Raw genomic sequence first — 27,763 nt, forward strand, 5'->3', positions numbered from 1 at the left:
GTTTCAGCTGTTCACCCAGATTTCACTTTGCAATTCAAAGGACAGTAAAAATGCTGATTCCTCTTTGGGTTTCTGTCCTAAAGGCATGTTGCATGGTCCCTTAGACACAGTCATTTTCTTTAAGTTGGAAAACTAAAATTATAATTGCACCTTTGTATTTTACAGTGTGTGGACCAGTTAACAAAGATCCAAACTGAGCTACAAGAGACAGTGAAAGATTTAGCTAAAGGCAAGAAGAAGTACTTTGAGACTGAACAGATGGCTCATGCAGTACGAGAGAAAGCTGACATTGAGGCAAAGTAAGTATTTTAGCATTTCTGAGAAAATGACTGTACAAATAAATGTTATCTTTGCTTATGCTTTGTTCTCCATCTGTACAGGGCATAGTCTTGTTCTTAGGTTGTGTTGGTATCTTAGGTTGTATGTTTGACCTACATAGGTTATATACTTAGATGATACTTTCTTTTATGTTGGCCTTTTATATATTAATGTAGCAAAATGTTAATATTTCATCAGTACATTGAATTTTGAAATACAGTAATACCTCAGTTCACAAATGCTTCTGTTTGCAAACAATTTGGTTCACGAACTCTGCACAGATATGATCACTGCCATCTTCCCCACACAAACACAAATTCAGTTATCTTCCTCAGAATCATAAAACAAATTAAGCTTATAAACCAGTGTACCACTGTAGAAGATAAATGATTATTGTAATTACAGACTCAAAAGCTTACCCAAAGTCTAGTTAAAGTTGGTATGTTGTCTGATGATCAGGATTTAAAAACCTAATTTTAATCATTCTAGACTCTAAATCAATTATAGTTGGAAATCCCTGTGACCTCAGGATTCTGCTGAAGGACCATGGATATATTAAGTGAATTCGAGTGTTGATTTTCTTATAGAAATCCTGTCCCCAGCACTTTATATGAAAGTCTAGCTCATTCATTCATTCTTTCATTTATGTATGATACTAGGGATTGAAGCCAAGGCCTTAGCACTGAACTACATCCCAAGCCATTTTATTTATCTTTTTTATTTTAAAGATAGGACTATGCTAAATTGCCCAGGCTGGGCTTGAGCTTTCAATCCTTCTACCGCAGCTTCCCAGAATACTGGGATTATAGATGTGCACCACATGCAGGTAGGTACACACACACACACACACACACACATGCTTCAGAGATTGTGTCCATTTCAATTTCAATATATAGGAATTACAATCCTTTATTTTGAGAATAATGAAGAAAAGAAGGAGCTGGCAATTGGGGATAAGAGATATATGCAAGTGATGGAGATTTTTTAAGATTTTTTAACAACTTGATTGAAATGATAGAAAGTGAGAATAAAAGAAACCTGTGTTATGGAACTATAACCTGAAGAGATCTATGAACAGGAGAACTGAGACTTCTGTTCATTTTTTTGACTGATGCAAAAGTCTAGGCTGAACTCCTAGGCTTGAAATCAGAATGCTTGTGTGCCCAAACAGTCCACATGTGTGTTTGAGGGTCCTTCTAATACGTTTTTTTTACTTGCCTGAAATATAGGCAATTTCATACATACCTTGTGAAAATTCAGGGCCTCCTGAAAAATTTATTTTAAATGAAGGGATGGTAAATGAAATTCTTGATGTTATTGGGAATTTTTCTAATTTTATTTTTTATTGTTTTATTTTTTGAATAAACAGATAGTTTTGTACTTTCATAGAGCAATTGATCCTATCTTCCAAATAAGATCTGAAATTTTTAGATTAAGAGCTCTCCACTGGGAGATGCTACCATTATAATTTTAAATGCAGGGATTTTAGAATAGAGATTTGACAGATTTATAGACCATGTTTAAATACCTATTCAGCCATAGCCCACAGGGTGAAAATGAGGACAGTGGTGTGCTGTTCATGTATAGATTTGACAGCATCTAATTTACCAAGCTGATCACACAGAACAGCTTTCTAATATGGCCCAGATTGATAGTGAGACATTTTACTTCAATGTTTCACTTCTCTGGAAAGTTAGTTCAACTATAGAGTAAGAAATGCTTGTATATCTTAACTCCTTCACTAAATGTTTGTTGAGTAATTATATTGGGTACTATGGATACAGAGATAAGTAGGGTAAACTTTGTGCCTTCAAGGAGTTTGGAACCCGGAGTTAGGTAATATGTTTAAAAGTAACTTTATTTTGTGTTTATTCACAGTAAACTCACTCTGGTAGTCACTGTTTATAGTAATAATATGAAAACAGTTACAAAACCACAGAAAATGGAGAGATTCATTTTACTTAATGATAAGGGAATCCTTTATAGAAGTAAAATTAGGTAGAGTCTCCAAATACGACTGATTTTTCTAAGTAGAGACAGGAAGATCTAGAAGGTGGCCTGAAAATGGGGTTACATGTATTCTTTTTTTTTTTTAGTTTAAGAATAAAAGAAGGAAAACATATTAACAAACAGTCATCCATTTATAAAACAGCATAAGAACAATGCACGCAATACAGAGTTACAGACAAAGTGGTAGGAAATTAACAATGGTTGTTGTATTACATATTGATATTTTCAAAGTGGTTTCTTAGGAAAACAGAGCCATGTAAGATTGATCAAATAGGGGCTGGGGATTTAGCTCACCGGCAAAGCGCCTGCCTGGAAAGCGCAAGGTCGTGAGTTCGGTTCCCGGTACCGGAGAAAAACCAAAAAAAAAAAAAAAAAAAAAAACAAAGATTGATCAAATAATTAATCAGTAACTGTTCCTTTCAGTAAAGCAATAGAAGTCAGTAGTACGATTATGTCAGTTATCCTGTATATACATATATACATAATTTCCCCTTCTTTCTTTTCTCTGTTCCCTCACCTCAGTTGCTCTTTACCTTTGAGCATTTTCCTTTTGTTTCACAATGTCTGTCATACATCCTAATTTTTATTCACTCTTTCAGGTTCTTACACTAGTGAGACAATACATTGCTTACACATGGAGGTCTGGTTTATTTCACTTATGAGTATGTTCTGTAGTTGTGACCATTTACCTGTAAAAGGCTTGAGTTTATCTTTCTTTATACCTGAGTAATATTCTATTATATAAAAGTACCACAATTTTTTTATCCATTCCTCAGTGGATGGACATTTGGGTTGCTTCCGCAATTTAGCAATTACAAATTGCACTGCTATAAACATGGGTGCATATATATCACTGTGATATGATGCTTTCAGACATTCTGGGAAAATACTCTGAAGGGGAATAGCTGGGTTGAATGGAACCTCTAGACCTAGTTTGCTAAGGAATCTCCAAACTGATTTCCACAGTAGTTTCACCAGTCTGCATTCCCACCAGCAGTGGAGAAGGGTTCCTATTTCTCCACAGCCTTGCCAGCATTTGTTATTGGTTGATTTCTTAATGATAGCTATTATTACTGGGGTGAGATGAAATCTCGGTGTTGTTTTAATTTGCATTTCTTGAATGACTACTGATGTTGAACATTTTCCCATGTATTTATTTGCCGTTTGTATTTCTTTATCTGAGAAGTGTATGTTCATCTCAGATGCCCATTTTTGGAGTGGGTCTTTGAATTTGGAGGGGCTGAAATTTTTTAATTCTTTATATGTTCTAGATAGAAGACCTTTGTCCAAGGAACAATCAGCTAAAATTTTTTCCCAATTTGTGGGTTTTCTTTTTACTCTGCTGGTGATTTCTTTAGATGTGCAGAAACTTTTCAGTAGGATGAGATCCCAGTTGTTGATTCTTTGAAGTATTTCACATGTGGTTTGGTTTTTGTTCATGAACACTGCCTACCCCTATGTCTTCAAGATTTTTACCTACTTTCTCTTCCAATAGATTTAGTGTTTCTGTTTTAATATGGAGATCTGTGATCCATTTTGACTTTAGTTTGGTGCATGGTGATAGACTTGGATCTATTTTCAGTCCTTGGCAGGTGGCAAGCCAATTTTTCTAGCATCATTTATTAAAGAGGCTATCTTTATTCCAGTGAGTTTGTTTGGCCTCTTTGTCAAAGATTAGGTGGCTGAGTGTGTTTGTGGCTGTGCCTGTTTCTTAACAGTCTGTTCCATTGATCCTCTGGTATGTAGTCTTGATTGATGGAGAATGTCTTAGTTACTTTTGTTGTTGCTAAGACAAAATACTTGATACCCAAAGTTAAAGAGGGGAAGGTTTATTTAGCTTACATTTTGTAGAGGTTTCAGTCCATAATTGGCTGGCTCCAAGGCAGGTTGGCACATGTCAGAGGGGCAATAGTTCATGGTGGCAGAAGACAGCTAAAGCAACAAGCAAGGGCAAAAAGGGGGAAACAAGCCTCTTTCTGCCCCTTTTATCTTATTCAGACTGCTGGGATTAGGGTGGTGCCAATCCAGTCAGGAATGATCACCTAGCAATCACCCAGCCTTAATCCCAGCACCATTAATCACAGCACTGTACTATAAATCAGTCACAAACTCTAGATTCAGCTACCTCCAAAAAAGCCCCATCTAAAAGTGCATGAGGCATTGGGGGCCATTCAGACATAAACCATAACAGAGAGAAAAGCACAATAGGAGAAACCACAGGAGGGAGAGGAATATCATTTGAGAGAGATGCTAAGTTTTATTTTTTATGTATAGGTTCTGAAGAGCCTGGGAGAGAACAGCATGGTTTTGTTTTCTAGGTAGTCAGGTATCTGCTATTACATAAGAATTTAGGTCTGAGCATCTCACTTTAGGGGTCATTTGCCCATCAGCTTGTCATTACAGACATGCAGTCATATATATAATGAGATGTGATGTTGAATTGAAAATCCAGGGACCATTAATATTTGAAGTGTAGATGTTAAAAAGTAGTACACAATATAGTTCATTATTCATGTAGTGCATGATTTACAAAAGTCCTATCTTTTTTTTTTCTAGAGTTTAGTCTTTAAGGACAGTTACTCTCTTACTCTGTCATTAATACCTACTTAATACCACAAGAGAAATATATGAAGATGAGCAAGTGAGGCAGAAGCCAGAAGCTTAAAACCTTGTATTGGAAGATCTAGATTCAACTCAGATTACTTGGATAATGACTATATTAAAAGGAAAGCTGGTAATATCTCAAGCACATTCTGTCTTACCCTGAACAGGCATTCTCAAATTATAAAGTATGTGGCCTTTGGTTTTCTAGATCAAGATGAATAGAAATTTGAATAATAAAAAGCCTCATGAAATATGATTATAGCAAGGCGGTAAATAACAGAAATATCTTAGAACCATTTTTTTTAACAGTAGGAAAGAGTTGGAATGCATGTATATACATCCCAGAATGTTTTCTCTCCTGTTAGCAGGATAAGAGGTTGGTTTGCTATCCTCTTCACATTGGCTGTGCAGAGATTCGCTACCCCACCTTCCATTTCCAAATAGTCTGCAACTGTACTTCATATTAAGGCATAGCTACCTGCACATGAATTTAATTGTCCCATGGCAATCACCATGACACTGCAATTAAGACAAACGTTGCAGCTTCAGAAAAATCACCGATCATGGAAGTATTGCTTGTTCCTTAGCATCTGTTTGTTGACTTTGTCTGCATAGTTATTTTTAATTGTTTGAGTAAACATTTTTTTTACTACTCCTGTTTGATTAAGGGGATCAGGGAGATAATACCAGAGCAGAAGATGAAAAAATAAAATCAGAGTTGAGTCCAAAGGCCTTTTCAGTGGGTTCAGAATACCTTTATGAGTACACAGGGCACACAGGCAAGTGCCCAGACACAAAGAACTTTCAGTGGAGGGAACAGGAATAAGGACTTCCTAGAGGCTGGATGTTCTGGTGTGGGGTTTTCATTGTTGTTGTTTTGGTTTTGTTTTGTTTTTTGTTTGGAGGACTTTTTTTGAGATGAGGTCTTGCTATGTAGTTCAGGCCGGCTTCAAACTCATAGCACTTCTGCTTCAGCCTCCTGAGTGCTGGGATTACAGGTGTGCATCACTACGCCTGGCGTGTTTTGGTGTTATTACAGGCTATCAGATAAGTAACGTTATAAGAACTAAAATATGTGAAATTTTATAATACTGGGAATAAACTTCAGTTTGATGACTCTTGGATATTGGGGTATCAATGAATTTTAATTTTTTGTTTGTCAAGTTATATTTCTTTATTATTGAGGATATTTTTTATTATGTGAATCCCAGTAATATTTACTTTGCCATAATGTTAAGTTCTTCCTGTCATAAAGTAGTGGCAAATAAGCATTGCTCTTGGTTTTCCAATTTTCAGTTTGTTTTAAAACAGTGTCTTGAAAAAGAGTCATTAAAATATTTAGTAATTTTACTGTGGTATATATAATTTATAAATCTTACTAAATATTTTATTTTATTGTAGGTCTAAACTTAGTCTTTTTCAATCAAGAATCAGTCTACAGAAAGCAAGCGTAAAGGTGAGTTTTTGAAAGGTGTATTAATAGAGAAATCTCTTAGCTTGTAAAACAAAGAATTAGATCCTTCAAGGGTGTAGGTCGGTTATGTCTACCTTAGAGTAGCTTTTAAAGTTATTAACTTTGGAAGAAACTCTTCTTCTCCTTCATTTTTTTTTGTTTTTAACCCAGGTGTTAAAATTTTGAGTACAGCTTGCTTTAATGATAGGTTTCCCTGCCATACGTGTTCAGGTAGCCTGTGTCTTTAACTCTTTAGTCCAAGAGACACATTGTGGGGGCATTAGGAAGCTGTACAGGGTCATTTCATCCAGATTTAGACTCCTCAGCAGGTCTGCTGGGCTCGTGAAAGTTACTTTTCCTGTTGAACTTTCAAGTTGTGGAATATTGGATAAATGAACTAAGTGACTTGGTTTTGCTGCCAGGTTCCCTGGCAATGGCAAGTTTTTCTGGCAGATTGGGAGATTTATTTTTTACAAACTATTTTCTAACTCTATTAGGGTTGCCCATGTCCTCAATGCTGAGACACTTAATTTTTTAAGTAAAAACAGTAAAATGAACATAACATTTTGAAGTTTCTAGAAAGCTTTGAAAGCACATTAATAACTGCCCAAGTATAAGTTATTTACACCACTCAAGAATAAATAACAAATATTTGAATCTAGTCTGTTTCATTCCTTTATAGTGATGGATAATTTTATATGCATATAAATGCTTTTTCCACATAGTTCTATCATTACTCTTGGTGGGGAGCCACTAACTGCCAACTAGGGGTAGTCTTCTGTCTTTTGCAGCATGATATTACTTTATTTTTCTTTTACTATGTTTTAGTTAAAAGCCCGGCGATCTGAGTGTAATTCCAAGGCTACTCATGCAAGGAATGATTACCTTCTTACTCTAGCAGCAGCAAATGCACATCAGGATCGCTACTATCAAACAGATTTAGTTAACGTTATTAAGGTAATACAGTTTCAATATCTCTGGTAACTTTATTTCATTAAAAGCAAAACAACTCATGAGCTCGGTGAAAGATATACAGGATTCAGCCTATCAAAGATAGCGAGGCTATTTTATATCAGTATTGTTTGAGTAACTTCTGTTTCAGACAATTTAGAATCTCAGATTTTAGTGTAAGAAAGTGTTTAAAGCTAAATCATAATAAAATAGTTTTATTCCTTAGCCATAGCAAATATTTGCTGAAGAGTGGTTAAGATTGATACACTGTATGAGATGAGGGATAGAAACTCTTAAACTGAGAAATTGCTTTTGAACTATTTCTTGAGATTTAATTCATGTGAATCAGTCAAATATTGAAAGTAGGCAGAATCTTCAGTTGTCTTCTAGGCAAAATCATCAGAGAAAGGCTAAGATTTCACCATAGTTTTTATCTTTTAAGTTTTACCTTTATTTTCCAAAAAAGTATATTTTTATTAAAAGTAGTGTATCTCATAAGTAAGCTGAATTCTTTATTAACAAGAATTTTGGTCACTAAGTCTGTGGTTATTTTGTAGTTTTAAAAGTTTTAGATCTTAAAAATTTTATAGCATCAATAGATAAAATTTTGCGTTAATGTTTGATGATTTTGAAACGTTTACAGGAAAAGCAATATGTCAGTGGTTATATGACAATGTCTCCACTTTGGATATTACTCTGAAATGCAGGTAGATTTTAGATTACAGTCTGTGTACCTGAACCTCACCATGGTCTTTCCCTATCCTGCATTTATTTTTAACTTTCACTGAAGTAAAGAGAATGGGGTAAAGGAGAAGAAAACTGTTTTAACATTTCGTGTCCCATTTCATTCTTGGCTAATTTCTCAAGAACCAAAACAGTGGATTACTATGTCTTTCTCTTGTATTTTCAGCCCACCCCTCTGAAGTGTATTAATAACTATCCAATAAGCACATTGCTGTCATTGAATTGCTTGATTTAGTAATCATCAGTTGAGAATGGGATGCAGCTCAAGTAGGCATTTTTTTTTCTCCATAGGCCCTGGTAAAAAGATCAGCTCTGTTGGGAAACTATAAGTTCATTCCTTCAAAGTATAAGCAGGATATTTCCTGGGACTTTCAGGAAAATACAAGAATATTAGTGGATGTCAAACTGTACTAAAAAGTATTTTATTACAAGACATTTTCCTTCCATTTTATTGCCTGAAATCCCCCTTTCCAATCATCTGTCCTGCTGTGACTTCTGCTGATTTGAATACAGGTTAAAATAGCAAGAGATGGGGAATTGTTTTGCTATCCAGATGAGAAATCTTTGTACCTTTTCCCACAAAGTTCTTGAACTAGAGATGTAGATGCTTACTTATTAGGTATTATGTAATGTTTCAAACTTAGAAGGACATATAAGTCCCAACAATGTGTATTCTCAATTGCAAGCAGTTTTTACTAAAGGCTATTTTTAACATAGCTTGTACTTAAAAAGTTGTTATTCTCTTGTATATGTCTGTCTTGTATATGTCTGTCACTAGACCAGAGCTGATAACTACAATTTGGACATCCCTTATCTGAAATGCTTGCATCCAGAACTATTTCAGACTTTAGAGCATTTTGGAGTTCAGATTTTTAGGCAAGGGGTTGATCGGTTTATGTATATGGGAGATATATACTAGCAAATGTGCATTGTATTAGCTTAAGCAGAAGCAAAATTAAATCCTAGGCTGAAGGTATAGCTAAGTGGTAGAATATGTCCCTAGTCTGTGCGAGTCCCTGGGCTCAATCCGCAGCACCACACATATACCAAAAAGGAAAAAAAAATCAAATCTTATGTTTTTCAGACTGACTCTACGACCAAAAAAAGATGGTTTCCAATAAACCAGGGAAGATCCATTATTTGGTTGTGCATGTAATCCTAACTTCTCATAAGGCTAAAGAAGAAGGATCACAAGTTTAAATGCAGACTGTGCAATTTAGCAAGACTATATCTGAAAATAAAATAGAAAAGAGCTGGAGATCTAGCTTAGTGGTGGAGCATTTGTCTAACATGTACAAGGCCCTGGACTATCTCCAGCATCACCCTACCCCCAAAAATGATACAACATTTGGGGGATCTATGCTTCTGTCCTTTAAAAATGAGAAAACATACTCTCAGCTTTTTTCATATATTAACTTATTTTCTTCCTTGTGCTAATTCGATGGCCTGTGGTACTGGAAAGCTTCCATCAGTCATATTGTTATTTGTTTAGTAAGTTTCCGTTACTGAATTGATAGTGGTCCTTAGGTGCTTTTCTTATAAATGTCTTTTTCTGAATAGATGTAGAGGTAGTGATGCCCTAGTTAGAATCTTTCAAAATTAAATGGATAATTTAGAAGAAGGGGATTTCATGCATCCATTCAGTCATGTAGAATATGATAGCTACTGGGGTAGGCCTTGAAAGAGGCAAAGATAAACAGGAGCACTATTTGTCCTCAAAAAACTAAATCTGGTAAACAATATGCCTGTGATTATAGATATATGCAAATGATTATACATCAGAATAGTGAAACCATTTACTGCTAGAGGACTATGTTTAGTAATAATGTTAGTTATCTTTTTATTGCTTGGTATTGTTCTGGCATTATCCTAATGTCTTAGACATTATTCTTTATCTTTGTTACAATTCATTTTTTAAGTAATTCCTTTTTTTTTTTTTTTTTTTTTTTAGTGTTTTGAGATAGGATCTTGGAATGTTGTTCAAACTGGCTTGAACTCACTATGTAGCCCAGGCTGAGCTCAGATTCATGGTGATCCTCCTGCCTCAGCCTTTCAAGTGCTGGAATTACAGGCATGTACCACCATGCCTGGCTGAATTCCTAACCTATATGCTAATTTTTGACCTCTTGCAAATAAAATGAATTCCCAACAATGGGTGAAGCTAGATAACCTCTTTCTCTGTACTGTATTTGCATCTAAGTAGCAAGTAGCGCTGAAGAAAAATTTCAATAGAGCAAATTCATAATCATAAATTAATAGTAAACTAGTCCAAATAGGCCCTGAATAGTGTGCAGATATCGTACTATATTTTCCTAATTTCCTTACTATTTTTAACAATTATTTTCCACTTTTTTCCTTCTACTTTTTTACCCTTCTCTTTCACATTTAGCAGTAGAGTTTTTGTTATTTGTCTTCTGCCTTTGTAATGCTGGGGATCAAACCCAGGGTCTTACACATCCTGAGCAAGGGCTGTACCATTGAACTACACCCTGGTGCAAAAACTCAATTGCCTTCCTAAAGTACAGAGAAAACAAAAAATAAAAAGGGGACTCCATTATTGTCCCACTGCCTACCTTAATCTGTATTGAAGACTCTAAGGAGTCTCAGTAGCAAATTGTTCTTATGCAAAGATGATCTTTTTGCCTCAGTTTTGAATTATATTTCATCCCCTCCTTCTTTTTCAGTTTCTATTTTTTTATTAGTTTAATTCCTGCATTGATGCTTGTAAATTATTCATGGGGATATCTTTGTTGCCAGTATTGAGAACCCTACAAGAAGAAAATGACTACCCAGAGATGTCTTCTAGGTATAGCTGGCTTTAGGGTTTTGAGTCTGTTGCAAGGTTTTACCTCTTCAGTTTATTGAGAATGAGAAATTGCAGCCTGTTTGGCTTAGCCCTTGGTTTTTTGACACTATTGATATGACCCTCAGGCCACCTCAGTCTTGAAATTTAAGGAAGAACAACTGAGTAGCATAATTATGTTACCTTGCCTAAAGTAGTACAACCTAACAGTAGAATCAAACACACCCTAGAAAATGACAAACTGTGGTATTAATTTGCCACCTTTAACCATATGAACAGAATGTATAGTTATATAACAAAATCTAAAACTAGTAAATTGTGTACAGTAAATATCCCAGTGTAGTGATTTTAATTTAAAAGGGTTTAGGAGGGGAAAAAGAGAAATAGAAGAATAGATAGTAGGGGTTAGAAGCAAGGCTGAAGGACAAAGGGAGATTATGTTAGCTTTGGAAGCTGATGAAGTAGACAAGAGAAAAAGAAGGAGGAAACAGAAACAAGAACAGAACAAAACAACAGAAAAATCTAGAAACAGTGTTCCTACTCGTACAAAAACAAGAACAAACAAAAAGAAGAGGAAAAAACAGCACAAAAATTAAAAAATAATGAAAAAGTAAAAGAAGAAAAAGAAAAAGAAAATGACCACTTCAGGACACATCTCTGCTGTCACTGGTTGACAGAGAGGGCAAACAAAGCCCAGATCTGTGTGGCTTGATCCTAGCAAGCTAGCAGTAGAAGAATGACAGTGGTGGATAATTCCAGAAAACCTGGGCCTTTAGTTCCACCAAAGTTCAGGCTACTTCTCGTTGCTGGCTATGAGGTTAAGACCTGAGTCTTTCAGCCCACAACACCCCCAGTGCCTCCTGCCATTTGAACTCGGCTGCTCCTCACCCTGACCCTTGGAGCCACTAGATGGAGCCAACTTGCAGCTGTCCTGAGTCCGACTTTAGTTGGCCCCTTTCCAAAATCGCCCCTGGCCATTCACCCTCTCCTGGGGCAGCATCTGAAGGCAAATAACTCACCAGCCACTGCAGTCTGCAGTGTGCACCACTCTTTTCCACTGGTGCATTTCTCTGTGGAGGCTTCTGGGGTCACCAGTAGTTACTGTGCCTCTCTCTGCAGGTTTGAGCCACCCCTCCCATGCCACAAGCTAGGGCTCCAGGAGAAAGCACCAGTCCCTCTTGTGCATTGTGGTCCCTCTCTTTGCTCTCCAAGTGGGTTTTAATTCTTGCTTCAGATCCCTGGGACCCACTTCCCTCTTCTTTTGCTTCCTCATGTTGCTCTATTCCAGCATCTGGATTCTAAATATGAGAGAGGCTGTTTCTCTGCTGCTCATTATTCCACCATCTTCCTGGAAGTCTGGAAGCAAAAGTTTTAAAACAAGATTTTGCAACTGATTTTTTCTTATATAAATCTAAGCTTTACCTGAATGATCTTTAGTCTTAATTTTTAAAAGTAATCCCTTAAAAAATGTTCAAACCCTTTAGTGGATAGTTCTAACAAGCCATTGAATTTTCTAGCTTAGCATCTTAATTGGGAGTCTTTGCTAGAGAGCCTACAATAATTGAGTGGATACTGAAGCACCCTGGGCTACATAGTGAGTTCAAGGCAAGCCTGACCTTCATAGTGAGTCTTTGTCTCAAAAAATAAACAAAAAATTCGTGAGAATATTATATAGAGTGACCAGAATGTAAGATAAGAACTTTAAAGAAGTCAGCTTTCTTTTTAAATCATTTTTATTATAGTTAGCATACAATGAAATGCATCTCTTTTAAGTATACAGTTGGTTGAGTTTTGACAAGTATGTATAACTTTGTAATCACCATTATAATCATATTTAGAATATTCTATTCCCCCCAAATTTTTCTCTTTATAATTATGTTCAGTTTTTATCACAATGAAACAAGGCACCACAAACTTATGGGTTTTAAACTGCTATCAGTGTATTATCTCATATTTCTAGTCAATTCAGGAGTTTTGCCCTACTCTATTTCTGACCTGGGCCCATTCACCCCTCCTTAGGCAACTTGGTGGTCCCCTACTCCAGGGAGGTCACCATATTGATGCTGAACTTAGTGCAGACACCCAATCAGCCTAGCATACTACAGCCCAGAACTCCTAGACTCAAGCAATCCTCCTGCCTCAGCCTCCTGCATAGCTGGGACTACGGGCACACCACCACATCTGGATATCTTCTGTTTCTGTAGGTCAGAGTCCAGGTGGATGTAGCTGGGTTCTCTGCTTAGGGTCTGACAAGGCTGACATCAAGGTATTTGGGAAGGGTTCTTATCTGGAGGTCCTGTGAAAGAATTTACTCCCAAGGTCATTTAAGTTGGCAGAATCCAATTTGTTGTGTTTATAGGATTTGACTCCTTGTTTTCTTGTTAGTGGAAGACTAGAGGTTGTTCTCTTGTCCTTTGCACATGACTTTCCACTATAAGCCAGTGGCATGTTATGTCCCATTCAAGAATTCCTGTTTTGAATATCTTACTTGCTAGTTTACTTCTGGCTTGAGAAAACTCTCTGCTTTTAAATGACAAGTCACTAGGTCAGACCTACTCTTTTGCCACTTAATATTAGATAATTACAAGAATGGTATTTCCTTATATTCACCTTTTCTACCCAGATTTAAAGGGGTAGATATTATAAAAGGGCAGGTGTTATTGCAGTCATTCTACAATTCTGCCTACTTCAGCAGTCTTGGCTAAATTAGTCCTAGCTAGTATTTTTCAGTAATACTGTAACAGTTAGGTTTTAATTTCTTCTTTCAATTCTTTTTCTTAAAATATCAATGCTGTATGATTTTTTCATTAGCTTTAATTATTGTAGGTATGTTGTATAAAAATGCCATTGTTACACATTAGAAATGTTAAATTATTTTTACTAAGTGAATTTTTATTAAACAGTTAGCCTTTGGGCAGTCTTCCCAGATTTTGTAACCTGTATGGTTGGTTAGAAAGTTGTAGCCAGTGATAGCATTAACTTTGGGGTTAAGAAAGAAGTGGTGGGCCAGAGATATAGCTCATCTGCACAGCGCCTGCCTGGCAAGCCTGAGGTCATGAGTTCAATTCTTGGTACCAAAAAAAAAAAAAAAGGAAAAGTGGTATGTGAGCAGATAGATCTTCAGCATTCTTACCCATTTCTGGCATTAAGGTAGCAAGTTTTCTTGGTTTATTGGTCATTGAGAAAGCGTCTTCCTCTATAGTTTTTCCTTCTTAAACCACTCTGAAATAGCAAGTAGCATTTGTTTTACTGGTATTCTGAGGGCTAATTGATTTTGGGTCTCAGGTTGATGTAATGCTGTCACAAAATATGATAGAGATTATATTCTATCACTGAAGTGCTTAGTCACAGGCATTTTCCTGAGTAAAATGCCTTGTTCTTATAATGAGACTCAAGCCTCACTTGTGTGTATTTGGTGATGTTTTTACCAACATAACAATAGTTTAGGTTTACATTTCATTCAGTTAAAGACTTTAAACCCAAGAATTAAATATAGTGTGGGATTTGCTGAACTCATTATTTCCAACATGGTTTTGTAATTTCTGATTTAATGTCAAGGTATTTAAAATATTTTCTTAATAAACTAACCAGTAAAGACACCCCTTATGTCCTTGATTCTAAAATTCAGGCTTTTTTTCTAACCTTTAATTTTTTTTATTTTTTAAATCAGCAATGCTGCTTATATTATGTAGTGTCCTGAAAGAAAGGGAAAGTAATTGTGCCTGAATTTCCATGAGACACAGAGGAAGAAGTAAAGAAATGTAATAAATACTCTACCATCAGAAAACAAAGAAAAAGACTGCTCTTTCTATTTGTCTCCTCCTCCTTCTCTGTCCTGCCTCTCTGTTTCCCATTTCCTTTCCTTTCTCCTCTCTCTCTCTCTCTCTCTCTCTCTCTCTCTCTCTCTCTCTCTCTCTCACACACACACACACACACACACACACACACACACACACACACATTCTAAACAGTTAACTGACAGCACATGTTAGTCAAGCCTAAATACCAGTTGACTTTTCTACATGATTCATTAATCTGATTTTTATTCTAGATGTTAATAATTTAAAATCAAATTAGATGAAATGAAACCATTCTAACATGATTTGAGAAAGAAAAAGTTAGTAAATGAAGATGCTAATAAGCACTGGGATGCAGCCCATTCTCTCATAAGGTTTTGAAGGGAGGAAGACTGTCGCTCTTGAATTTCACATTCTGTACCAGATAGTGAAAGTGTTAACTTAGCTGTAACAATGAGGATGAGGCTTTGGAGTTTCAGAAAACCAGTACTTAAATGACACTCTAGGGGTACTATTTTAAATTGATTTTTTAAAAACTGTAAAAGTTAGTGGGGTATGTATGTACATGTATGTGTGTGTTTTTCTTGTAAGATGAATCCTTGGGCAAGACCTTACATTAACTATCAGTTTTTGAAGGGAAGAATACCTGGAGTTTGTTTTGTTTTACTAACTTTTAGAAATATCTTTTAATATTCTTTTTTTATTTTTTTATTTGTCTTTTAATATTCTTATAAAACCTTTAAAGCTGCAAGGAGAAGTATTGGTCAGAAAGTAAAATTTGGGTCCATAGATACAAACTGGATCTCTGGACTGGATCTCTGCAGTTATGTGGACACCTGGTGGGACAGCCTGCTTGGGGAAACAGCAAGTGCAAAGGCCCTGAGATGAGAGGTGTTTGGTGTGGAACACTGAGAAGGTCAATATGGTTGAATTAGACTGAGGGAAAGAGTCACAGATAATAAAGGACCTTCATAAGAATCCTGAATCCAGGATGATCTATCTGAAGTAGGCTGCAGCCTACTTCTGTGAGCAGGCTTTAGGCTCAAAACTAAAGGCATTTACTTATTAGTTCAATTTCTGTATATTTCTTCTCTCCTCACCACTCAATTCATCTACCCAGCTTTTGATTTTGTCCTCTGATCTTCCTATTTTCAGGAGAGGCAGCTGTATCCTTGCAATTGCCTAGGCTTGAAGTCTTACTGCCATCCCGTTGTTCCACTCCAAATCCTATATCATCCCTTCAGTAATTCCTCTAAATTCCCCACCTCCATTGCTACTACTGTAATTTTAGACACCATTGTCATCTTTGCAGATACCTTAGAGGCTTCTATTTGGCTCTCTATTTCCACTCCTACTTTCAGTGTCTGTTTTCTACACAATAGCCAATGTGGTCCTTTTAACACTTAATTCCATTTAAAATTTAAATCATATTTTATTATTCCTTTGCTCAAAATTGACTAGTAGTTTCTCATTCAATTTAAAGTTCATGATTCTTGATCTCACTCATGTGGAATTTTTAAAAGTTGATTCCTTAGAATCTGAGAGTACAGTGGTGATTCCAGTGTTTGGGGGCTGGGATGGAGAAAGATTGATCAAGGGGTACAAAGTCATAATTCAGAGTAAGAAGTTTAAGTGTGCTGCACAGTAAGGTAACTGTAGATAACAAGAATATACATTTCAGACCATAAAAAGAAAGGACCATGAAAGTGTTTATCATAAAGACATGTTGACTGTTCAAGGAGCTTGATACGTTTAACCTGACATAAACATATCTCAGAATGTCAGATAGTGCTCCATTACTATGCACAATTTTTTGTGTCAGTTAAAATATTAAAAATAAAAAATAGTGGGCTCTTCATATTAATTCATTTGGGTGAAATTCAAATTCATTTGGGTGAAATTTATTTGGATAGTAGGTTAAAATTCTCTTTTTTATAGCTGTAAATTAGAAAAATGTTTTACTTTTCTTACAGCAAGGCTGTCAGATTCCCAGTTGACTTTAAGATAAGGGTTACTTTCAAAACATCGATGTTTCACAATTGAATTAGAGTTTAGAGGTCTTTTGAAACAGAAGCTGTTAATGGAATCGGTGAGAATTGCACTCATTAGCAGTGTCTGGGGCCCTAAGAGCTGGGATTCATCTTACTGCCCTAGTTTTCTGGTGCCCTAGGACTTCTCCAGAGCACTCTCAAAGAATTTCCTCCTTCACTTTTTTTTTTTCCTGAGCCAAGGTCTTGCTATGTAGCTCATACTGGCCTTGAATTCACTGTGTAGCCGAGGCTGGCCTGGAACTTGTGGCACTCCTTCTGCCTCAGCCTCCCTAGTACTAAGACTTCAGGCATGCAGCACCATACCCAGCCACTAACCTTTCTTCCTGACTCAACACTGTCAGGTGCCTTGTATTTTCTGGCACATTTAATAGCTAATGTCATATTTATTTTATTTTCTATTGGAATATAGAAACTTTCTAAGTTACTTTGCAGTAATAATTTTTGAAAATTTGTGTATGTTAAAGCCATTGGAGGAGTAGTTTTATTTGCTCCAGGACCGTCTATGACATTGGAGAGGGTGAACGCAGGGCCATGAGAAAAAGCAGGTGGCTGAGTCAAGAAGGCCTTCCTCTAGCAGCAGGTTTTCAGTGCGTCTGTACAAGTTTCCTAATAAGGTTGGACCCTGTCTCTTCATCTGTGGAAATAGGGTTCATGATAACCTTTTCATGAGTTGTGAACATGTGTGCCTAGCACATAGTAGGGGTTCTTTATGTATTCATTTCTATTTCTCCTCTCATCTTCTTAATCAGTACAACTTAAGGCTTCCTCTGCGTTAATAAGCTCCTACAGGTATTAATCAAGTTTGCTTACCAGAATAAAGGGGGTGAATGCAAACAGCTCAACAAAAAAGTGAATTCTTTTTGCTCTAAAAATATCAAAAGCTAATATTAGATTAGCATTTTCTTGCTTAGAGTTTATATATCTTTGTGGCATTGAAATAGAGAAGAGAGAGTTGCTTCATCTGAGTGACCAAGCAGGACCAACTCAAGTTACAGTACAAAGGGAGTTTCCAGCAGTCAGCTCACGGGTGCTCTTCCCTTTGTTGTTTTTGGGTAAAACAGCTGCAGACGCACCAGGAAGCTTTGGGGATTTTTTGGTTTTGCTTAGAATAAAAATGCTCTGAAGTGTACCTATTAAGAGTGGCAGAGATATGTGGAAATGATAGTTATCTTTTAAGTGAAAAAGCATATGATTTTCACAGTATTTTTATTGACTAGGATTTTCTCTCAACTTTATGGGAGTGGAAACTTTATTTACTTTACTGAACTTTCACTTCATCTGCATGATTAATTGTAGTTAGACATTATGAATTTACAGCGGGGCATGATGGCACATGCCTGTAATCTCAGCACTCTTGGAAGCTGAGGCAGGAGAATTGCAAATTCAAACCGAGCCTGGACAATTTAGCAAGACCTTGTCTGAAAATAAAAAAAAAAATTTAAAAGGGCTGGGGATGTAACTCATTGTGAAAGCCCAGGATTCAATCCCCAGTAGCACAAAAAATAAAAATAAAATAAAGAGATTATTAAAAGGTAGATTTCAAATCAGTGAGAAGATAACAGATTATGAAAGAAAGGAAGGTAAAGTTTTTTAGAGAAAGACAAAATTTTGGCTTTACATTATACCAGGTTAGAAATGATAGGTTTTTAAAGAAAATAGAAGGAAAAACACAGGTGAATATCTACCTGCTCTTAGTGTGAGGATGGGATTTTAAGTATTTTAGCAGAGATAGCTTTTGTATGGGAAAATGATAATAGATTTGATGATCCCAAATTTTTTAAATATATATAATTAGTAACAACAATAGCAAACATTTATTGAGTGAAGTGCCTTGTAATGAGTTCTTTACAGCTAAGTAAACGTGCTAAGGTTGAAAAGCCCTGCCCTAGAAACACACAGTGTATAGCCCTAATCTATCCAACAGTATCACATATGTTTTGTGATTATATAACAAGCATTACTACTTTCTCTATCTATAAACCTGTTTCTTCAGTGCTTACCACTCTGCTGCTTAGCAGATAGCACCTATATTAGTGTGTTTTGTTTGTTCATTTGTTTTTTTGTTACAGTGACATCTTCCTGCAAGATACTAAATCTGTATTGGTTAGAATAAAGGCTAAACGATAAACTAAGGAGACCCCAAATGTACTGGATCACACAAGATAATTTTTTTATGCAGTAGTTCAGGGTAAATGACTAGGTTCTGCCTCATGAAGTTTTTCAAGGAGCCATGTAGCAGGGTGGCCCTCATCACTTTTCTCTCGTTACTGGCCTGCTTATACTTGGGTCATTCACTTATTTGGATTCTAGCCAGTGGAGAGGAAGTCAGCTTGGAAAAGATAGACCTATTTTCCTAAGACCTAGTCTGGAGTGTGGCATATATTCCTCTGTTCACATTATATTCAAGAATTTAGTCCCATGGCCCTACTTAACAGCAAGGGAAGCTAGGAAGTGCAATTCTGCCATGTCCCTCTGGAAAAAGGAAGAACAAATTTTAGTGGATAACAGCAGATACTTTCTACCAACCATCATCTGTGCTGCTGTAAATATCTTACTAAGCCCCATGAAAACATAGAAGTTAAAGTGTGCCTGTAGTCAATAAGAAGAATAACATTCAAAAGCATAGAAAAGCTATGAATTCAGTTTAAAAAAGAGAAATAGCCTGGCATGGTGGCTTACACCTGTAATCCTAGTGGGAGGGAGGCTGAAGCAGGGAGATAACCATGAGTTCTAGACCAGCCTGGGTTGCATAGTGAGTTCTAGGACAACTTGACTGTCTCAACAAAGAGAGAGAGAGAGACAGAGAGACAGAGAGATGTATACAAGTCTAGTGACCATAAATCAATGTTCAATTGGTTTTTGACCAAAGTTCTAAAACCAAGGGATGGAGAAAGAACACTTCCAAAAATACTGCCATCACGTCTGACTATCCACATACAAAAAGAATGAAGTTAGACCTCTGTCTTACATCATATATAAAAATTAATTCAAAATGGGTTAAAGCCCTTATCGTAAACACTAAAACTATATAAAACTCTTAGGGAATAAAGTATAAGGCCATGTGACCTCAGATAACACTTTTTAAAAAAAAATCTGTCTTCCTGATTGTGTTTGCCAATTTTTTGTTTGTTTGTTTGTTTATTTATTTATTTGGTACTGGGAATCAAACTCAGGACCTTGCACTTGCCAGGCAGGCGCTGTGTCACTGAGCTATATCCCTGACCCCAACACTTCTTATATATCAGCAAAAGCATGATCAAAAAAAAAAAAAATAGACAAATTGCAGAATTAAAAATTTTTGTGCATCAAAGCAAGTGAAAAGGCAACTCACAGAATGGAAAAATACCTAAGAGAAGTTTAAATAAATTTAATCATAGAATCGATAGCTTCTAGTAGGTGTTAAGTACTAAATTGAATGCTTAGGCTTTAGAATCATATAAATCTGAATTTAAGTTTTTACTGCCTGTAAATAGCTGTGTAGTGTTGACCAAGTCACTAAGGTGAGTAGAGGCTTAAAAAAATCCCCTTCTGCATGATTTGGCCGTTTAACTTTTTAGTTATATTATTCTACAATTTTATTGGTCCCCCTAAAAAGTGCAAGACTTTATTTCCAAGTTACCTGTATCCTATATGAAATGGTAATACCACAGATACACTGATAAATCTGTTTATGTACCATGGCCCTTTAAAGGGTCACATATCATCCTTTTGTGCCCCCAACCCATTTTTGCCCTTTCGGGAGTTCTTTTACCCCTGTTGATAATGCATGACCCGGAACCCTGATGCACTGTATATTTTATGTCAGATATGTTACTAGGCAACATTGCTTGGTAAAAATGACACCTGTTGAATAAATTATTGCTCATGGGAGAACTACAAATATTTGTAAGAGACCTTATCATTGAGTTTACCTGAGCGTGATAACTGCTAAGCGTATGACCTTTGCAGGGACCTGTAATCCATACTGATAGCAGTTGTATTGTTATGAAAGATATTGGCCCTTTTGGGCCATAAAGCTGTAAAATCAAAATGGCTCCAACTGATGTAACGATGTAAGTCTCATTTCTAAGGATCATGTATCTGAGTAAAATGAATACTAACAGTATTTCCTTTAATAGAGTTGGGCATGTGAATGCTTAGTTGAGCCTGAGAAGTTCCCCTGGGTATTAGGCTTAATATCTTGAGATTTAGTTTACTGCTCTATAAAATGAAAATACTGTCTGTCTTACAGGGCTTTGTGCAAACTAGAGATTCTGAACATAGCATAGCGTAGATAGGCTGTGTTACCAGTTACTCTGTTCATACCATCGTATTTTTCATCATATTTTGATGTAAAGTATGCTAGATATTTTTATAATACTTATTTTCACTGATTTGTATTAGAGGGTATTATTGGTTATTGATAGTTTGAGCACTATAATTTTTGATCCTGTAATTGTTTAGTTTTAATTCCTTGTGATGTAATAGAAGTTAAAGTTGGCAGAATAATGATGAATAGTGATTAAATCCCAGATGAATATTAATCGCTGTTTATCTTCTTTAGATGCTAAATACAATATTTGTATTTGTATACAAATATTACAATATTTGTATGTGCCTTAAAACAGATATCTCAGTTATAAATGTGCTACCTGGAACTTCTTGCAGCCAATGAATGACCTAAGAGAATATTGAAATACAGTGTTTAGGTATCGTACTCATTCAGCAAAAATTTGTTGAATAGACATTAAATGTGAGGCACCATTCTGAATACCAACATCAGTGTAAAAACTTGTTCCTTTGGGAATTTATATCTAGTGATGAAAGAGAATTAAAAAATATAATAAGTAATTGTGCTAATCATGATATTTTTTCCAATTGTTTCTAAATGATAGAATTTTTCTTTATGATCTTTCATTTTGTATTCATATCTGCTTTCTCTTATAGTGAAAATATCAATATATCTGTTCATTTGTTCTAGTTTGTAGAAATCATTTTTAAAAGGTCAAATTTTTACTGCCAGCATTACTGCTGACATCAGAACCACTAAGTAAAGTTTAAGATTTCCTTGGCTTTTGAGGGACTAAAGAATACAGTATATCCCACTAAAGATACATTGTTTTATTATAGTCAGCTTAGAGGTTTTATGTTCTTTTAAAATACAGTCTGCCAAAGAAAAAAAATTGTATACACACTTTAGGAAGAGAAAAACTTGTATAAATACTTTTAATACTAAGTTTATTAAGATATAATGAGATTACTACAAGTTACTTTTGGCCTCTACAATTACAAGAGATGCTCAAAGTGGTGACCACTAGCTTCCAGACATTTATTAGTATGGTGAACTGCTGCTTGGGCAGCCTTGGTCATTGATTGTTTGTTTGTTTGTTTTTTATTTTTTTCTAGTACCAGGAATTGAACTCACGACCTTGCGCTTGCCAGGCAGGCATTGTGCCCCTGAGCTAAATCCCCAGCCCCAGCCTTGGTCATTGAGATTGCTGCAATGTATTTTCAGTTTCTTCTCTAAGGGCCAGCTGGCAACGTAATGGGTTTTCTGTGATATAGGACATCCTCTAGGGTTCTCCATACAAAGGTTACACCATCTGTTGAAAAAAAAATAACATTTTTTTATTTTCCTGAAGTGTGTGTACATTTTTTTGTGGACTCTTTATTAACTGGGTGGTGCACACCTGTAATCCCAGAATTTGGAAGGCTGAGGCAGGAGGGTTGCTGCAATTTTTAGGCCAGCCTGGGCTATATACTGAGTGCAAGGCCAGCCTGAACTACATAGCAAGACCATGTCTCAAAAGCAATTAAAAATTTTAAAAACTAAAATACCATCTTATTCCTTGAATACAGAAAGTTCTTAAAATATGTGTATGTGCAAAAGTCAAATCTACTAACTCAAAGAATTTTCATTTGCATTTCTAACCCTTTCACTTCCTTACCCATTGCCTCATCTCATTTGTCGTTTTTTTTCATTCCTTCCTTTTCATTAAAGCTATTAATAACTAACTAAAGTAATGTGAATTTTTCCTCTGCTACCCTCCTATAATCAGAAGTAGAAACCTTAATGATTAGTGAAATCAGAGAAAACCTGGAAGCAGAGAGAATTTTTACAGGCCCTTAAATTAAACATAAACTAAATTAATTTCTTATAGAGCAGCAGGTCTGCACCCAGGATTTGAGCCGTTTTGATCATCTGTATTCTCTCTCTCATCCCATAAACCTCTTACTGTTCTCTGCTACCTTTGTTGTAATTCAGTCTCTTGTTTCCGTCTCATACCTTTCTGTGAGGCCATCTTAAACTTCTGTTCAGGAGTAAACGACTTCCCTACTTCCTTAACCTTAAAAATATATGGAAAATATTTCACATCTTCTTTCATAGAGAAGAATACAAAGAGTAATAATAAATGTTCTTATATCTGTCACTTAGAATTAGCCAATAACAACATTTAGAACTAGATGAATTTTAATAAAATTAAACAGTTTAAATCCCATTGTATCCTTCACCTATTCCCTTCCTTCTTAGTACCTCCTGCCCCAGAGACAACCACTATTGTGAAGATGCAATTATTCCTTTCTGATCATATTTTCGGTTCCCCCTCCCACTCCTTTTCTTGATCTGGATGTTGAACTCGGGATCTCATATATGCTAGGCAAACACTCTCCCACTGAGGTATTTCCTAGCCCTTTCTGGGTTTGTATTCTATTTTATTGGTTTCTTCTTTATCTCTGTGCCAATATCACGTCGTTCTTGAAAATTGTATTGGTTCACAGCAGTTCTTCACTCAAGAGTCACCTTGTTTGTTCTGTGTTTATTTTGGTTGAGATTGCATTTAATTTGTGATTTGGGTGACTTTTTATGTTAAACTCATATCTGAGCTTCTTTTTTTTTTTTGAGATAAAGTCTCACTGTTAGTGTAGGCTGGCCCTGAACTCACTATGTAGCCCAGGCTGGCCTGAGACTCACAATGATCCTCCTGCCTTAGCCTTCCAACTACTAAGATTACAGGCATGTGCCACCATGCCTAGCAAGCATCATTATTTTTATCTCAACATATTTAGTTTTTTGTTAAATCCTTCAGTTAATATTTAAAATTTCCCCCACTATGATAGGAAAATCTTTTTTTAAAATATTGTTTATGTTGTTACATGGAATATTTTTCCTTACATTTTAACTTTTTTGATGTTGAATACAAACACTGATAATTATGGTAGTATATTAGTCTTTAAAAAAACAGCTTTCAGGGGCTGGGGATTTAGCTCAGCGGCAAAGCGCCTGCCTGGCAAGCGCAAGGTCGTGAGTTCGGTTCCTGGTACCGGAGAAAAACCAAAAAAAAAAAAAAAAGCAGCTTTTTTTAAAATTTTTATACCATGAAATTTATCAATTAGGAGTACACAATTCAAATTTGTCAAAAAACTTAAAAGTTCTGAAACCATCATTGCAATTCAGTTTCACTAAATTTCTACCACCCGTAAAGGTTTCCTTATACCTGTATGTAGCCATTCTCTGCCCTCATCTTCAACCCTAAAGAACGGTAGTTCTTTTTCTATCTGTTTTCTATCTCCATAGGTTTGCCTTTTCTAGACATTTTATATAGATGGAATCATAATTTGTGGTCTTTCATGTCTGGCTTCTTTCAGTTATTATTTTTGAACTTCATCTATATTGTAAAATATAGCCGTAGTTCGTGCTTTTTATTGGTGGATAGTACTCCACTATGTGGAAATAATCACATTTTTGTTTATCAGTTGATAGACACTTGGATTTTTTCTGGATTTTGGCCATTATAATAATTTTGCCTCAAATATTCATGTACAAGTCTTTGTGTGCACGAATGTTTTCACTTCCTATGAATAGATGGAATAGAATTGCTGAGTCATATGAGACATTCATGTTTAACATATATTTTTGAGAGACTGACAAACTATTTTTCATGTGACTGCTGGCTAGCAATTGCTATTGTGTTTTTGATATTATAGTCATTTGTACTGTAGTAGCTCATTACAGTGTTTGTTTGTTATTTGGAGAGAACTAACCTAGGGAGCGCTGAGCTACATTTTCAGTTCTTTGTACTTTATTTTGAGACACAATCTCGTGGAATTGCCCAGGCGCGTCTTGAACTTGTGTTCCTTTTGTCTCACACTTGCTGAGTAGCTGGAATTACAGTTGTGCATCACCATGCCTGGCTTCCCAAACAGTTTCAGTTTCCATTCTTCTAGTGATGTTGAGCTTCTCTTCAGGTGCTTATTGGTTGTTTATCATTTGGGTGAAATTATTTGAATCCTCTGTTTTTAAAGTTAGGTTGTATTTCTTCTTACTGAAGTATTATTAGTTTATATATTCTAGATACAAGTTCCTTTTCAGTTATGTTATTTGAAAGTATGCCTTCCACATCTGTGAATTCTTATTTTTAGGTGGTATCTTTTGAGGTACAATTGTTTTAAATTTTTATATAACCTAAGATAGCTCTTTTTTTTAATTGATGGGACCTTGCTTTTGGTGTCATATCTAAGAAAACTTTACCTTTCCCAAGGCCATGAAGACTTTCTCCTATGCTGCTTCTAGAAATTTTATAGTTTTAGTTCTTATTTAGGTCTGTTGTTGATTTGGAGTTAATTTTTTTAATATGGTGTGAGATAAGAACTGAGGATTTTGGCATGTGAGTATCCATCTTGCCGGCACTGCTTGTTGAAAAGTTTTTTCTTGCCCCATTGAATTTCTTTGGGTTCCCTACAATCAGTTGATGTAGATACGGTGTTTATTTCTGCCTTCCAGCTTTTGTCCCGTTGATCTCTATGCCTCTGCTCATGTCATTGCACCCTTCAGGAGTCTGGCTTTGCAATTAGCTTTGAAATTCAATTTTGTACATCTTCCAAATTCAGTCTTTTTAAAAAATTATTTTAACTGTTTGTTAAAAACTAGACACTTGTGACATTGAATTATAGAATATCTGGGTTCTTTTTCCCTCCTCTTGCGAGTTATTTTCGTTTCTGATTTTGTTTGATTCGGTAGCCAGTTGTTCATGCTTATTCTAATTTGGTAGAAGCTATCTGTCCTGCAGGATATAGCCACTAATATCCCTGCTTGGTTTCTTTATTGTTTTTATTTCTTTATTTATCATACTCCTATGATTTGCCCTATGTCTGCTTCTCATGGCAGTCAGCCAATGACTGGTCACAAGGTACACTCAAACACCTCAAACCAGTAAAGCCGTCACACTCTTGCTGATGAGTTTTTTAGCTGAGGAATGCATTCCAAGTGCTTTTTCTGTTGCACCTTCTTATTTCTCCCGTGCAGGTACACATAGCTTCCTCGTCAGCTAGGGATGTGTGGAGAACATACAGCTCTTTCATTTCCAAGATCTTTGTGTTAAATCTGGCTCAGCTGCTGATCAGTTGCCCTCCTCAACTGGGACACAGTCCTACTTCAGTAGAGCAGCTGACTTCTGGCACTTTCCACCAAGATTAATGGACATGTATTTTACCCTTTGCTCCAAGTTGTGTTAGTTCCTCTGGCAGTTAACTGGCTGGTTTTTACTGGCAGCTTTATTCTGGTGGGAGTTTCCAAACCTAACAGAGACTGGGGACAGCCCCAGGCAGGAGTACCACAGATTTCCACTGTTCTTACTCAAAGTTTAGCAGTTTTCAAGTTTGCTGGTTGCTGTTGGTTGATTTCTAGAGCCAGAAACAGCTGATTTTGACAATCATCCAGTTTTGTAAGCTTTTTTTTGGAGAGAAGAGGCCAGCAGCCTATTCATTCTAGTATATCAGAAGCCCCACCTCAGTAGAGTCATTTTAAAATCCAACCTTCATTAAATTTGTTTAGTTTGTAGATTCTCTTCAGTTTTTCTGTTTTTAGTGATCAGCTGATGATTTATTATTACTCTTTACAGCTCAATTCTCACTTACTCAGGTTTTCCAATATAAGAATTCCTGGTTTAATGGACAAACAACTGGAAAGTTTAAAAATTATTTGATATTTGTATTAGGGGATTACCCCTTATTATGATTATGGCATTACCTCTTACACATAATTTCCAAATAATCATGAATTATGGTTGCATTTTACTGTTGTTGGGTTTAGGGGTTGGTTCTCTTTTGTTTCTGTGTTTGTAGGATGGGTGTATTTTTTTTTCTTTTTCATGTAAAATACATCAGTGCATTTTGTAATGTTAAGCTTCTTTTCTTTCTTGGGATGAATCGTACTTAATCATCATATATTTTTTAAATGTGCACTGCCAGATTTGTTTACATCTTAATTGGAATTTTTATATCTATCTTCGTAAGTAAAACTGATCTTTAATTTCTCCTTTCTAATTTGAGTTTTTCCAAAGATATGCTAATCACCAAAACAAATTTGAAGTCTGTTTCTTTCTGTGTTCTGTAATAATTTTTTATAAGCTAGAGATGATCTGTTTAACTTTTGGTTACACATCCCTGTAAAGCTATCTGAGCTCAGTGTCTGGGGAACCGTGACTGCATTATACATATATATTACTTGAAATACCATCATTGCAGATTGTCTTTCTTCTTAGCTAGACTTTTGGAAGTTGACTGTGATCTCTCTTCCTGATGAGTACACAGCCAATTAAAATCAGCTTCCCCTCCCACTATGTCAATAAAACTGTTCTCACCAATGTAAGCAGTTAACTTGTTTGTTGCCTTTTATCTTTATTATTCTTTGCCACCCAGCAGTATTTGATATCTAACCAGTCCCTTTTTCTCAAAATTCTCTTTACATAGGTTTAATAAAACTATACTTAACTAGTTTCTTCCATCTCTGGCTGTTCTTACTCATTGTAATAGTAATAGTAAAAATAAAGTGAATGGCATAGCATGGCATTATATAGCAATAAAAATAAAAGCCAGTATCTTTTATTTTTCTCTAATTTTAAAAATGCTGTATTTTCTGTTTGATTTCCAGAGTACCAAAAGAAAATTTGCAAAGTACAGAAAAACCAAAGATAAAATTAAAGTAACCCCAGCATGCAGCAGTAAGCCACTCTCTCGCCTTGGCTTGTCCTTTCTAAATCTCTTCTGTACATAT

The 27,763-nt window shown here is 35.8% G+C and overlaps 1 protein-coding gene across 1 annotated transcript in view; it reads left to right on the plus strand.

The window, feature by feature from the left end:
• Positions 1 to 27,763, plus strand: part of Fchsd2 (FCH and double SH3 domains 2) — a 253,844-nt gene that overhangs the window by 134,387 nt on the left and 91,694 nt on the right. The window contains exons 6-8 of the mRNA XM_005379965.2: positions 166 to 299; positions 6,334 to 6,388; positions 7,214 to 7,342. Of these exons, the coding sequence (XP_005380022.1) occupies positions 166 to 299; positions 6,334 to 6,388; positions 7,214 to 7,342 (318 nt within the window). The remainder of the gene's footprint in view (positions 1 to 165; positions 300 to 6,333; positions 6,389 to 7,213; positions 7,343 to 27,763) is intronic.

This window comes from Chinchilla lanigera, unplaced genomic scaffold, assembly GCF_000276665.1.
Source record: "Chinchilla lanigera isolate Chin_1 unplaced genomic scaffold, ChiLan1.0 scaffold00013, whole genome shotgun sequence".
NCBI classification, from domain to species: domain Eukaryota; kingdom Metazoa; phylum Chordata; class Mammalia; order Rodentia; family Chinchillidae; genus Chinchilla; species Chinchilla lanigera.